The following is a 12,062-nucleotide window of genomic DNA, read 5'->3' as shown; positions in this document are numbered from 1 at the left end:
ATATGCCGGTTTGTGCTGCTAACCAGCCTAGATAAATACACTGTGTATTGCATCTGTGAATTTTGTCGTTTTATCTTACATCAATTAAGCTACAACAGTTTTTAATTGGAATAGGCAGAACAGAGTTGTGAGTTGACGACTAGGCAACTAGTTTTGCTAACATCCTCAAATTAAGTTTGACAGCATATGGTCATGTGAAGGCTAGTGGGGAAGACAAAGGTCCATCCAGGATATGCCCAATGTAGTTCTGTGTACCGGACGGGGACGAAGAAAAGCTTTTACATGCATGACATTGCCAGCTATAGGCTATAGGGTGGAAGGGGTTGGCCATAATCTTCCCTGCTTGTTTCAGGGGCCTTGAGTCGTCATGCAGGTCCCGGAATGCTGGCAGATTGGCAAATCACCCTCTCAACAGAATTAATGATACGCTGCAGTCTGCTTTTGTCTTGCTCTTGTCTTGGCAGTGGAGGCAGCTTACCAGATGGTGATGGAGCAGGTTAGGACGGACTCAATGACGGCAGTGTAAAAGCAGGCCTTTGGCAGGCTGAACTTCTTCAGCAGCCTCAGGAAGTGTATCCTCCGCAGAGCCTTCTTTGTCAAGCTCAAATAAGGCCTTAATGTTAATGCCATGAAAAGGGGGTCATTTTGTTGGTTGCCACACGATTTTGCCATGAACAAGTTCATTATAAGCGATTACTGTAGACCAAGGGCACGTGACTCCACTGGTGTTACTATACCCTGGTCCCTGCAAAGGCGATTCGGGTCTCAATATCTTTATACAGTATTTTATAAAAGGACCTGTTGACATCTTTATACAATTGACAACAAAGAGTAACAGGGTGCCAGTATTGTGTTCACTATTTAAAATATGTATGTCTTACAATTCACAAACAAAGAGAGTTCATACAATATTTATATACACCAATGACAGCTGATGAACAATGGATACATTGAACATTTTGGATTCCATTTTGGTTAGCAAGAAAGGTACGGTGGAAGTATTTGTATATCTGTCTATATTACATCTGATATCACACATTGTAAAAAGATTTTTAAAAAGTGGATCAAATACAGTGACAAAAAAAAACCAGATGACTTGTGACTTTGATGAGGAAGCAAGGCCTGTTTAGTTGAAAAACCACATTGCTTTACACAAGCTTCTATTCAATGATATAAAGGAATAACAACTGAGATGGCAATATATGTGCTGTATATAAATTGACCCAGAAGACAGAGAACATGTTAAAGAAGTATTTGACACTCCACATTAAAAATAAGGAACACTCTGAAGTGTACATCAGAGGAGTGACTTAATAGCAAATTTTCACTAAATGTAGTCCATGCCAAAAGCATGACAATATTAAGTAGCACTGCCTAGCGGTGTATAATATGACCGCCGCACAAAGTGAGAGAATGAGCAAGAGTATTGAAAACAACAGTATTGAAAAATATATAAAAAGACAGAACAATACATTTACTTTTGAACCTTTTTATTTCGCCTTGTTGCCATTGCACAAAACAATTATTTGCTAATTACCCTACCAATTGCTTGTGAGTTACATGAAGACAGCCATTTTGGAAATAGCATTCAAAGGCCCACTTCTGTACTACTGCCTACAGTGCACTGCTCTACTGAGTGCACAGATAATCCACCAGAGGGCGGAAGACGTGTCAGAAAGTACTGATCATGATGTAGATGTCCCAAAAATTAAAATAGCAAGTATGATACAACAGGCGTTGAGTCAAACAAACATGCCATACATTAGATAATCAGTACATTTACACGTGTATTGGTAAAACCAAGAAACCAGTAAAACCTATAGGAGCCTGACACCAATACGGACTGCTAAGCGTCAAAAGGGGCTGCTGTATTGGCTAAACTGATAAACATATGGCCTCTAGTCCAAGAACTGAAAAATACTTTTTATACCCTTAAGATTGTAATGGTTTAGCCATATTTTATTCTTCTGCGAAGACACAGTGAAAAGTAGTGAGCAGTTATTTAACTTTTCACACATTTTGACTCTACTCTTGACTATATATCAAACCCTACCAATATTTTGAAACAGTAAACCAAGGTTATTTACTGAAACAGCACTAAATAGGAAAGATCCCTAGGGTTCCGAAAACGTAAGAAACTATACTTATGATTGTGTTTGATACACTAAAAGGGTGTAAAGCATTACACTGTATGACTGCCTCTCCATACACAGGACAGGGTATCATAAATCAAAGCCTGGCCCCAATCATTGAGCTTCAAGCAATGTGTCAACTGTCCCAAGCATAGACATGTATAGGTAGACGCCGCCTCCACTGCTTCAGCCCGTTGCCTCGGCGAAACGCGTCGCCGCCATATTGTTACAGGATCTCTCTGACGCCAGAGGTCTGTCAAACGTGTCAAACAACCGCAAGTTGCCGGGAGCTGAGGTTTATCTGGATACAAATCACGATAACCTTTTACATTTCGCAACCAATTTCATTGAGTATTCAAGGGTTTGTGCTCTACGTGAAGTGTGTGAAAAAGATTTGCCTCTACATTACTTTGAATCTCGCTAGTTAAATCGCCAGTCATTCATGTGCATGGGTCTATGATAAACGCGCACCTTGCACAGCTCGTGCACTTTGAAAATACTGAGAAGCTCTATAAACTATCGAAATAGTGCTTCTTTAGTTACTACGTATTGACCATCATTAAGAGAAAGAGCATACATCAAATAGTGAAATACTGGCAGTCAGTGTGTTTTTCATAGTTTAATAGTTCCTTTTCAAGTATGTTCATTAAGAAATGAATGACTGTGCATTAAGAAATTATGGTCCCAAGTAGTGATAGATAGATGAAATGATCCGTAAGATAGACCAAACCATACAAGAGGATATGGATGAATCATATGGATGAATTATTTGAAATTGGGTAAATCGCTTCCATATGCCATTATTAATGAGCCTACATAATTCCATAAAGATTGGCCATTCACTCAAGCATGTTTTAGCTCCTGAATTTTGATTGGCCATAGGTAACCACTTTTTTATATGCACAAGCCAAATGGAACTTGAGATGTTGTTGGTAGACGGAAGTAATTCCAAGTAATGATTGCTTAAGAATATTCACCTGTCCGGAACTTAACCAATCATTACTTAGAATTACTTCTGGGGAAGCATATTTTATACCTTTCCACCCATCATCTACCATAGCTGTTTAGCTTAATGTTTCATTTAACCGTTGTGATATATATTGATAATTGCACTGTTTCTTGTGGATACACTAAAGTTGACTAAATAAGAATAATGGCACATGATTACAATGTTAAGGATAGCACAAATTCAGCCATTTCACAGTTCAGTGGTTCAGCCTAAATAATATTCAACCTAAAAAAAAACCCACACCTCACAGTTTATGTCAACTGTTTTATAAATGCTGGACATTTGTGATACTGATACAACTCATATCTAAATATATGACATACCATCTACTTGGGTATTTTTTATTTTTGCAGTTTGTTAAATTAGCCTTTTATAATAAGTGTCGACTCTTATTCTGGGGAGAAAAAAAAGACGGATGGGGCCGTACTGAAACTTTCGTTATTGTCGCTGACAGACACCGGCAGACCGTAGGATTTCAACGACATGTAAACAATCCACCAAAACAAAATGCTGAGGTTGCATTCAGGTCCTCGAAGTTACCCCTAGAGAAGTGGTCCTGTCTTTCTGCTTTTGTTTATGTCCATTGTGCTGCAGGCGCCATATTGTTTGTGGCAATGTCGTCTTTTGACGGTATGCAAAAATTGAAACGGGACATTGGTAACATTATAGACGAGGCAAAGTTCAAACTGCAAACTCTAAGTCATGAGATATGGAGCTGCCCAGAGCTCGCATACAAGGAAAAACAATCTCATGATACGCTCGCGCTTTTTTTCTCATCTGAATCTGGATGGATTGTTGAAAGTCATTTCATTTTAGAAACTGCATTCCGGGCAACTTGGGGTCCATTTGGTGGCAAAGAAGGCGATATAGTTGTGAATATTGGATTTTTGTGTGAATATGATGCATTGCCAGTTATTGGTCACGCATGCGGACACAATCTGATAGCAGAGGTCGGAGCTGCAGCATCTATAGGGCTCAAAGGTGCACTTGAGCGCGAGCCCAACTGTCCAGTGCGTGTCAAGGTATGGCTGCTGCGGGATCGTTTAAGAAGGACTAGCAAAAACAAAAATATTATTGTAAACGTTTGAATATCAGAAAAACATCGACGTAGGCATAACTATTTGGATTTAGACCACGATCCTACCAAAAAGTCCTGATTCTGAATTTAACAAGATGGCCTATCAGTCAATACTGTCCTCAGACCTGACTTGACTTAAAGTGGAGTCACACTGTGTTTGTGTATGTGTGTTTATGAGAGTGAGAGGTGTGGAGCTTAGGGTGAGCAGAAATATGCCGTTTGTATGGTAGGTCACTGTACTCGGGACCCCAGCTGAGGAGGACGGAGGGGGCAAGGTGGACTTGATCCTGGCTGGGGAGTTCAAAGACATGGATGTTGTCTTCATGGCCCATCCCGCTCAGGAAGATTTATCATTCAGCCCGTGCATCGCTATCACAGAGTGAGAAGCACTAGCCCTTTATATCACAATAGTCAAAGGATTTGTGATGTACTGCAATCATAATTAGATGCTGTGTAATTTTTAGCTGCACGGTGAAGTACCACGGCAAAGCCTCACACGCGGCTGCCTATCCTTGGGAGGGGATTAATGCGCTGGATGCTGCCGTGCTGGCATATAATAACCTGGCTGTGCTGAGGCAGCAGCTCAGGCCTGAATGGAGGCTTCATGGTAGGTATTTCACTAATTTTCATAAACTTGAATCGTATTACTAAATGAAATTCAGTATTCTCAAGTTACACATTTTGTCTTAGTTCACATTGTTGGGTTGTCTGGGAAGTCCCGCCCCTCTTCTTCCGGCCAGTTTGATTTTGCCTCTGAAGTTGGTCTGGCAAACTTTGCATAGAAGTTCATTTCAGCATTCTCAGGATCCCTGGGACCAATCGGAAACTGGCTTTTGGCTACCTGGCGCGCCATTGGCGGATTTAAAATAACCACGTCTACTAACAAAAGCGAAAGCAAAGAGAGAAGCACAGCAAAACTATATACTGCTCTCGCGGCTGTCTTGGATGATTTCAAAGGCAAGTTTTCTTTGAAAATAGAACAGAAACCTGCTCTGGAACAATTCATACAGAAAAAAGATGTGTTTGCTTTATTACCGATCGTTGTATCGTTTTATAGTATCGATGGTCTGATTGGTTAAAGTCGTGTCCAAATGCGTGACTGAAGTGGACCTCCATTTAGTAGTTCGCCAGACTAACTGAGCAAATGAAATGCAGTTAAGGGGCGGGGAATTCCCAGAAAAATTGTTGGGTGGAAAATTAAATACATTTTCTCCAAACAGTCATTAACATAATACAGCAGCTCCTTATGTACTGCATCATTAGACTACTATAAAAAACACTAGTCTTGAAAAATATTTCGGCCTGACTGTCATTTACCCGTTATCGCTTTCTACATGCATTTCTGTCCTGCCTAGGTATCATCAAACATGGTGGAGAAAAGCCTAACATCATCCCAGACTACACTGAGCTTGAGTTTTATCTCCGCACTCCTGTGTTCAAAGATCTCTCTGAGCTCAAAGCCAAAGCAGAGGCTTGCTTTCGATCTGCCGCCCTTGCCACTGGTTGCCAAGTAAGCTGTCAACATTAGAAAAAGTGCATATATTTGCAAGACAGCATTCACTGAAATGTTCAACTGCATACCTCTTAATATCTGCCTTATAAAATATTTTCCCAGGTGGAAATAACTTACCCTAATCATTCATTTTCAAATATCCTTCAAAACACTACACTGGAGAACCTCTACAAAGAAAATGGGAAAGCGCTTGGAATGGAATTTAAGGAAGTCCCAAACCATTTTGTTGGTAAAAAAGAAATCTCAAAATGTTTTCTAGTACTGTTGTACTGTATTAAAAGAATCAAAACTGTGTTTTATGTGCACATGTATTGTACATTTAGTTACAACTATGTAGATGGGGCAATACACACGATTTATACACACTTGTTTACAGATTAGTAATTACAACATATTCAAGTATTTTATCTACATAGAATGGACACAACATTGTTACGTTTTATGTTTCCATGTCCCTGCCTGTAATATCAAGTAGAATTATGGAATACTTAAAGTATTTCAGTAGCATTGCAATTTTCTAAAATATGTTAACATTTGTTATAGGGTCCACCGACTTTGGAAATGTGTCTTTTGTGGTTCCTGGAATACACCCCTTCTTTTACATTGGATCTCAGGCTCTAAATCACACTGCACAGTACACAGAAGCTGCCGGTAAGACAGCCACAAAAATGGAATCACTTTGCCTTATGATGTAATGGCAAGAGTATTTGTAAGCAGACTGACCTGGAAATTGTACATTTATATATTCACCATTTTAGATTCTGTGTACGTGGAAATGGAGTTGCTTAGTTAAGTAATGTTATTTTAGGGAAGTATTTGGCCAGGCATTTAACATGCCAAAGGTTTAGCATCATAACAGCTGTTAGCATCATAACAAAGCAGAGTAAAAAATATGTATTTTGATCTCTGCGAGGTTCTGACAAGGAAATAATGAACTACCCGAAATGACTCAGGTGCAGAGAAGGCCCAATTGTACGCTCTTCGCACAGCCAACGCTCTGGCCATGACTGCTGTAGACGTCCTCTTCAGGCCAGACCTGCTGAAGAGGGTGAAGGAGGAGTTCACCCAGGCCAAACTGAAGCAGGAGTGAGGACTGAGCACTTGCGTCAGCCCAATTTAGCCCACATGTTCGTGAGGTACTTCTTCATCTCTGACAAACTTCATGTATGTCCGAGGTTTCACATCTCACCGAGAATTCAGCAACTGTTGTTGCAGATATTTGTTCTGCATCCTCTAATGCTGTGTTATAAAATCTTAATTTATGAAAATCTTAATCTTAAGATCTTAAATGATGACAAAGGCCATGGAAGCATCTTAAAGGCATAATTACATTTGGTTTGTCATCACATCAAAACATCACAACAGCTTTCAGAAAACTATATTTATTGACTACTTCTACTCTGCATAAAAAGCTTTTCAAGTTTTAAGAATGCTTACCATGTTTTTGTATGGTTAATTGTCTCTCCACAACCACTGTACACTACTGAGGTCTCAAAGTTTCATATCAGTAGTATTTTCTGGGTTACCGCCTCATTTTGTGAAAACCCATTCCAGTGAATTTAGTCATTTGTGCATAAAAATACATATACACATTGCGAACTATTATATTTTTAAGACAATTCATTTATGGTACTAAACTGAAACATTAGATGTCTATGTAGTTTCATCAGAATTAATGAACAGACTATCCTTAACAAGTGGTTTACAGAACAGAGCCTTTTTGTCATGCATTGTATCCTGCTTCAACATTCTAAAAATAAATGTCCTCATCACAGTGTCACCTCTGTTAGTGGCACCTTACATGAAGACATTTCAGGTTTACTGTGCAGCCAGTTTACAAAGTGCGCCATGCACAAATGACACTACAGATTTTTTTTTAAACCTGAGCTGTCGTTTTGCAAGCATTATACATGGACCCGGGTCCTTCATTCTATATATACAAAATGGTACTCCTCAATTTGAGACAAAAAGTTGTACAGAAAATATACTGTTCAAGAAGGTTTGTAATCTTGAAGAATAGAATAGTACCTTTGTAAATGCCTTCTTTTGAACGGAATAAAGAAGGCAATGTATAGCAGTATTCATCTTCAGCTGGACATAACGCTTAAAGTCTTTCAAAAGTATCCAATGTTCTGGAGAGACAAAAAAGGATGACAAAAAAAGACCTTCCCTTTTCTCTTGAAGGAAACAGTGTTGTTCAAAATCACATAATTTCTCCACAGCATGTTTGCACAGGGCGAGGGTCCTCCCCTTCCTTGTCCGAATGGCTCTTTAGCAGTAGATGGACCAGTAGACAATGTTGAAGAGGGTGTAGGCACCTGGAAAGACCACCCTTGAGTACTTGTCTATGGCGTGAGTGTCAATCCAGATGTTAACGTAGGTCCTGGAACTCTTCACCTGGCTCGTCGTCTGACCGTCCCCTATAGTGAACTGGGCTAAAATCCTCTCCTGGCGTCCTCCGTTCTCGGGCATCCCGTAGTTCCCCATGATGTTAGGGTCTACGTCGCTGTAGCTCGGGTTCATCATCATGTCGTCTGGATTTTCTATCCCACACGTACAGGGCAGCTGCATATGGATACAAAAAAAGACACAATGTTTCTAGTGCTCCATAAGTGCATATTACATGTCAAAATAACTGTGCAGTTATGTACAATATCTGTAATTTAGTTCATGTGAACTAACAAGGGGGATGAAATGTCAGATGGCACTGTATTAAATAAACACTGTGAAATCTCACCCGATCTCGGAGTTTTCTCTCTCTTCGTTCTTGCACTGTGGATAGGTAGTTCACAGCTGCATACTCAATCACAGAAAGGAAGACAAATACAAAGCTGACCCACAGGTAAATATCCACTGCTTTGATGTAGGACACTCGTGGCATGGAGGCGTTGACACCAGTGATGATGGTGGACATGGTTAGGACAGTCGTTATTCCTAAGAAAAGAAGCACATATTATTTGGGAACTGGCGAAACATAAACACAGCTATGATCATTGAATGTCATGCAGCACTAATTTCTTCACTTCTTTGGATGTAAAAAGAAATGGGTGGTCACCTAGAGGAAGTTTAACCAGAGGTGGATTTGAATGTTTTTTTGTGGATTTCAATACTAAATATACCAGCTACTATAATCAAGATTTGCTTTACATAACAACAACCCTGAATATTTGTAATCTCTATGCTCTCAGGTCTAGGAAGACCACTTTCCCCCTCAGGTAGGATGCACTTATATAGTCTGGAATTCTAGTGTAGTCTAAAGTCTGTCTTTTTTCTTTTTTTTTAGTTGTTCAATCAATCAATCAATTATGTTTTTTTGATCAAGAGGGACAGTGTACATTCATGAACATTAAAAATGTAAATGCACCCAATTATAGCCAAAAGGCTAATTGAAAAAAGGCTATACAACCTAAAAAAACAAGGCATTAACGTATATATCAAACATAACATTGACAATATATCAAAAATAAAATAAAATAAAATCCCAATATACAAGCTCCACTTAGTCCTTAACCATGGGTAGAAGGGATAGTTCTGTGTATCTTGTAGACAAATTAAGGTGAACAACAGCTGCAAAAGGGATGTTCAGTGGTCTGCGCATAGCCATAGCAGAATTAAAAACCAAATATGCCTCTGGAGCTCTGGCATGGATTTTAATCTGCTGCGCCATGCAACAACCTACACGTTCAATTTGAGTCGCACATGTTTTCCCCAGGTTTGTTTTTTCTAAAAATAGGTTTACTGTGCCCACACAAAAACACTGTGCTTGCTATTCAAAGGGGCTTCACTTCACTTTTTTGAGTGTTTCATTTGTCCTGTACAAGTAGCTCAATATATTCATATTCAGTTACATTCCTGTGTAGTATGGTCAGTAGCATTGTCAGATGTTGATGTCTGCCCTGCTTGTCAATAATTTAGAGGATTGTAATATAACTATCCTTTTTTTTACCTGACATTTATCTGCTGCTTCAGTCTAATGAAGTTGACTGTTGTCAAGCAGGTGTTGGTAGTCCATATGCCTCGATCTCCTGTCTCCTTTTGCTTTATGTGTAGAATATTTTCTCATCACTCAAAAATAAGCTACAACATTCAGCTTTCCCAATATTTAGCATTTTTATCTTTCCTATTGGATGTTACGGTGTGCTCAGGAACATCTTACCCAAAGGTACCCTGGCAGGTACAGCTCTGCGATCAATCCAGAAGGACACCCAGGACAGCATGACCATCAGCGTTGCTGGAAAATAGGTCTGAAGTAGGAAGAAGAAGATGTGCCGTCGCAAGGTGAAATGAATGTAGAGACGATTGTACCAGCCTGTGAAGGACAAGGAAAGTTAGGAACTCCTCATCTCTGCCAAACTCTCAGCAAGAAGCGGGTTAGACACCAGTTGTTCCGGTCACCTGTGCTGCTATAGAAGGCTAGCTTAGTCGTGGTGTGGAACTTCTGGATGAGGAATTGGGACAGAGAGATGCGTTCATCTGTGTTCAGGGACTCATTGCCCTTCTTCCAGTAGAGCATGAGGTCGTCATCAGTGTACGCGTCTGAGAAGAGGCAAAACAAAGCATTACATTTCAAAGTAGAAACATTTTGAAGTATTACAGAGGTTGTTCTGAAGTCATGAGATGGTTTATTGGATGCTAGTCCTCCTCACAGCTTTCGATCTCCAACGAGCATGTCTGTGTGTCCAGAGGAAAGCGGCTCAGGTCCATATTGCACATAGCAGTGACTGTGACCCTGAGGAGATAAAAACAAAGTTGGCTGCCTTTCACGGTTGTCCGGTTGGTGGTCTGGTTTAAAAGACATTTGTGGATAGCTTGAGTTTATAGTTTCATGTGGGGTGAGAAACACTCCTCTGCATTTTCAAGTTGATTTCACTGAAAACCCTTTAGCTTGCATAGCCAACTGATTTTCCTTAACAGCTGTTCAGAAGCTGAGGGCAATGTTGTGTGCTATATAATCATGTTCACGGAATGCTGTGACTGAGCTAAATGTTGACATTCTGTATTTAAGGAATGACTTTGGTTTGCTAGATTGTGTAACCATGGCATTTTTATGTCACATTTGTACTGTTGTGTCCCTTCCAGCTATCAGCTATGTGATTTATTTAATTTAATCCGTTTGCTGGACAACATTGGCAGGAGATGACATATTTTGCTGTTTCTGTTGATTACAACATTCTTTAGCCCATCTGGCCTGTTCATAGTTGACACGGCACAGTTAGAAAAATGAATAAAAATTCCACATTTAACCGGAGAGATGTTTTTGTATCTGTGTATCTGTGTATCTGTGACGGTCGTGGTGCGACCACGCATGAACTTGCACTTCTCCCCATCTTTGCAAACAGTAGCACACCCAAACAAACATGGTTTGCACACACACGCACACAAAAACACTCATACCACTGATTGCAATTGGGTCCACCTGATGGAGATTGCTTATTGCCTAGACTGGCAGAGGGGACACAAAAATTGGTATGGGCCAGACCAACTGGATAAAGTGGTTGGTTTTTACAAACCTTGAGACATTATTTATTACATAGCTATGTCTTTGTTTTATGATGGTGAGGAAAGGCTATGTTTGTTTCTCTGGGTCTGTGTTGTCATTTTGTATTGTTTAGTTTTTGTGTCTACCCCCTTGTATCAAAATGGTGCTGGCCGCCAGGTGTATATATGTTCATTGTTCTGTTAGTCAAGTCTTGTTGTGAGGTATGTGCATTTATGTGGACCTGTTCTTTTACTGCTGATTTTTGTCCTCTATTTTGAGAGGTTCTTCCGGGTATTTTGAACATTAAAACATTCTATTTGAACCCTCACTCTGTCACCTCAGGCTGTAGAGGACATTGCCATCCGGAGACACCCGAAGCATGACATTATCTGTGGTGGTGTCATGGATGAATGATCTCTTTGAGTGGACAAAGAACATGTCTGGCACCCAGATCTTCTTCACTAGCCTGCTGTCAAAGGTCAAGCTCTGGTTGTTGGTGCTGGGGAAAGACAGACGCTCGTCCTTCCAGTAGTGCCTCAGATATAGGGTCATGGTGAAGTCCTGGTGGAGAGTTAGATAAGAGAGCACAGATCACGTAGGGAGTCAGGTAGCTGGCAGGAAAATGTTTCTGGGGATTAAGAAGTTTTAGGTGTTTTTTATGGAAATTAACAGTTTCAAGGTACTAACCATATCAACTTCAGATATAGTGTCAAGGCTTTCAACCTGAACATCGACACCTACGGGAATAGGAGGCCCTAGAACAAGAGAAAGCAATAATATAGAATACAAACAGACAGAACAAATAATATATTATACAATGAGCCTCATGCAGCAACGTGGGAAGAGAAGTC

At 40.1% G+C, this 12,062-nt stretch overlaps 2 protein-coding genes across 2 annotated transcripts in view; one reads left to right on the top strand and one right to left on the bottom strand.

Moving 5' to 3' along the window:
• Positions 1–3,755: 3,755 nt before the first annotated feature.
• LOC308374106 (peptidase M20 domain-containing protein 2-like) lies at positions 3,756–6,822 on the top strand (the record flags this gene model as incomplete). The annotated part of the gene is made up of 7 exons (XM_080849812.1): positions 3,756–4,163; positions 4,450–4,598; positions 4,684–4,826; positions 5,575–5,729; positions 5,835–5,961; positions 6,276–6,383; positions 6,686–6,822. 7 exons carry the CDS (start codon positions 3,756–3,758, stop codon positions 6,820–6,822), a joined length of 1,227 nt encoding a protein of 408 aa, XP_080705938.1.
• A 1,181-nt stretch (positions 6,823–8,003) lies between these two features.
• Positions 8,004–12,062, bottom strand: part of LOC308373957 (gamma-aminobutyric acid receptor subunit rho-1) — a gene marked incomplete at both ends in the record, with an annotated part of 9,269 nt that continues 5,210 nt past the window's right edge. The window contains 7 exons of the mRNA XM_080849637.1: positions 8,004–8,297; positions 8,470–8,666; positions 9,889–10,041; positions 10,128–10,268; positions 10,379–10,461; positions 11,549–11,772; positions 11,899–11,966. Coding sequence (XP_080705763.1) covers positions 8,004–8,297; positions 8,470–8,666; positions 9,889–10,041; positions 10,128–10,268; positions 10,379–10,461; positions 11,549–11,772; positions 11,899–11,966 — 1,160 coding nt within the window. The remainder of the gene's footprint in view (positions 8,298–8,469; positions 8,667–9,888; positions 10,042–10,127; positions 10,269–10,378; positions 10,462–11,548; positions 11,773–11,898; positions 11,967–12,062) is intronic.

This window comes from Sprattus sprattus, assembly GCF_963457725.1.
Source record: "Sprattus sprattus genome assembly, chromosome: 13".
In the NCBI taxonomy this organism is placed as follows: domain Eukaryota; kingdom Metazoa; phylum Chordata; class Actinopteri; order Clupeiformes; family Clupeidae; genus Sprattus; species Sprattus sprattus.
The sequence above is the reverse complement of the archived record's forward strand: the minus strand, read 5'-3'. Positions and strand labels throughout refer to the sequence as shown.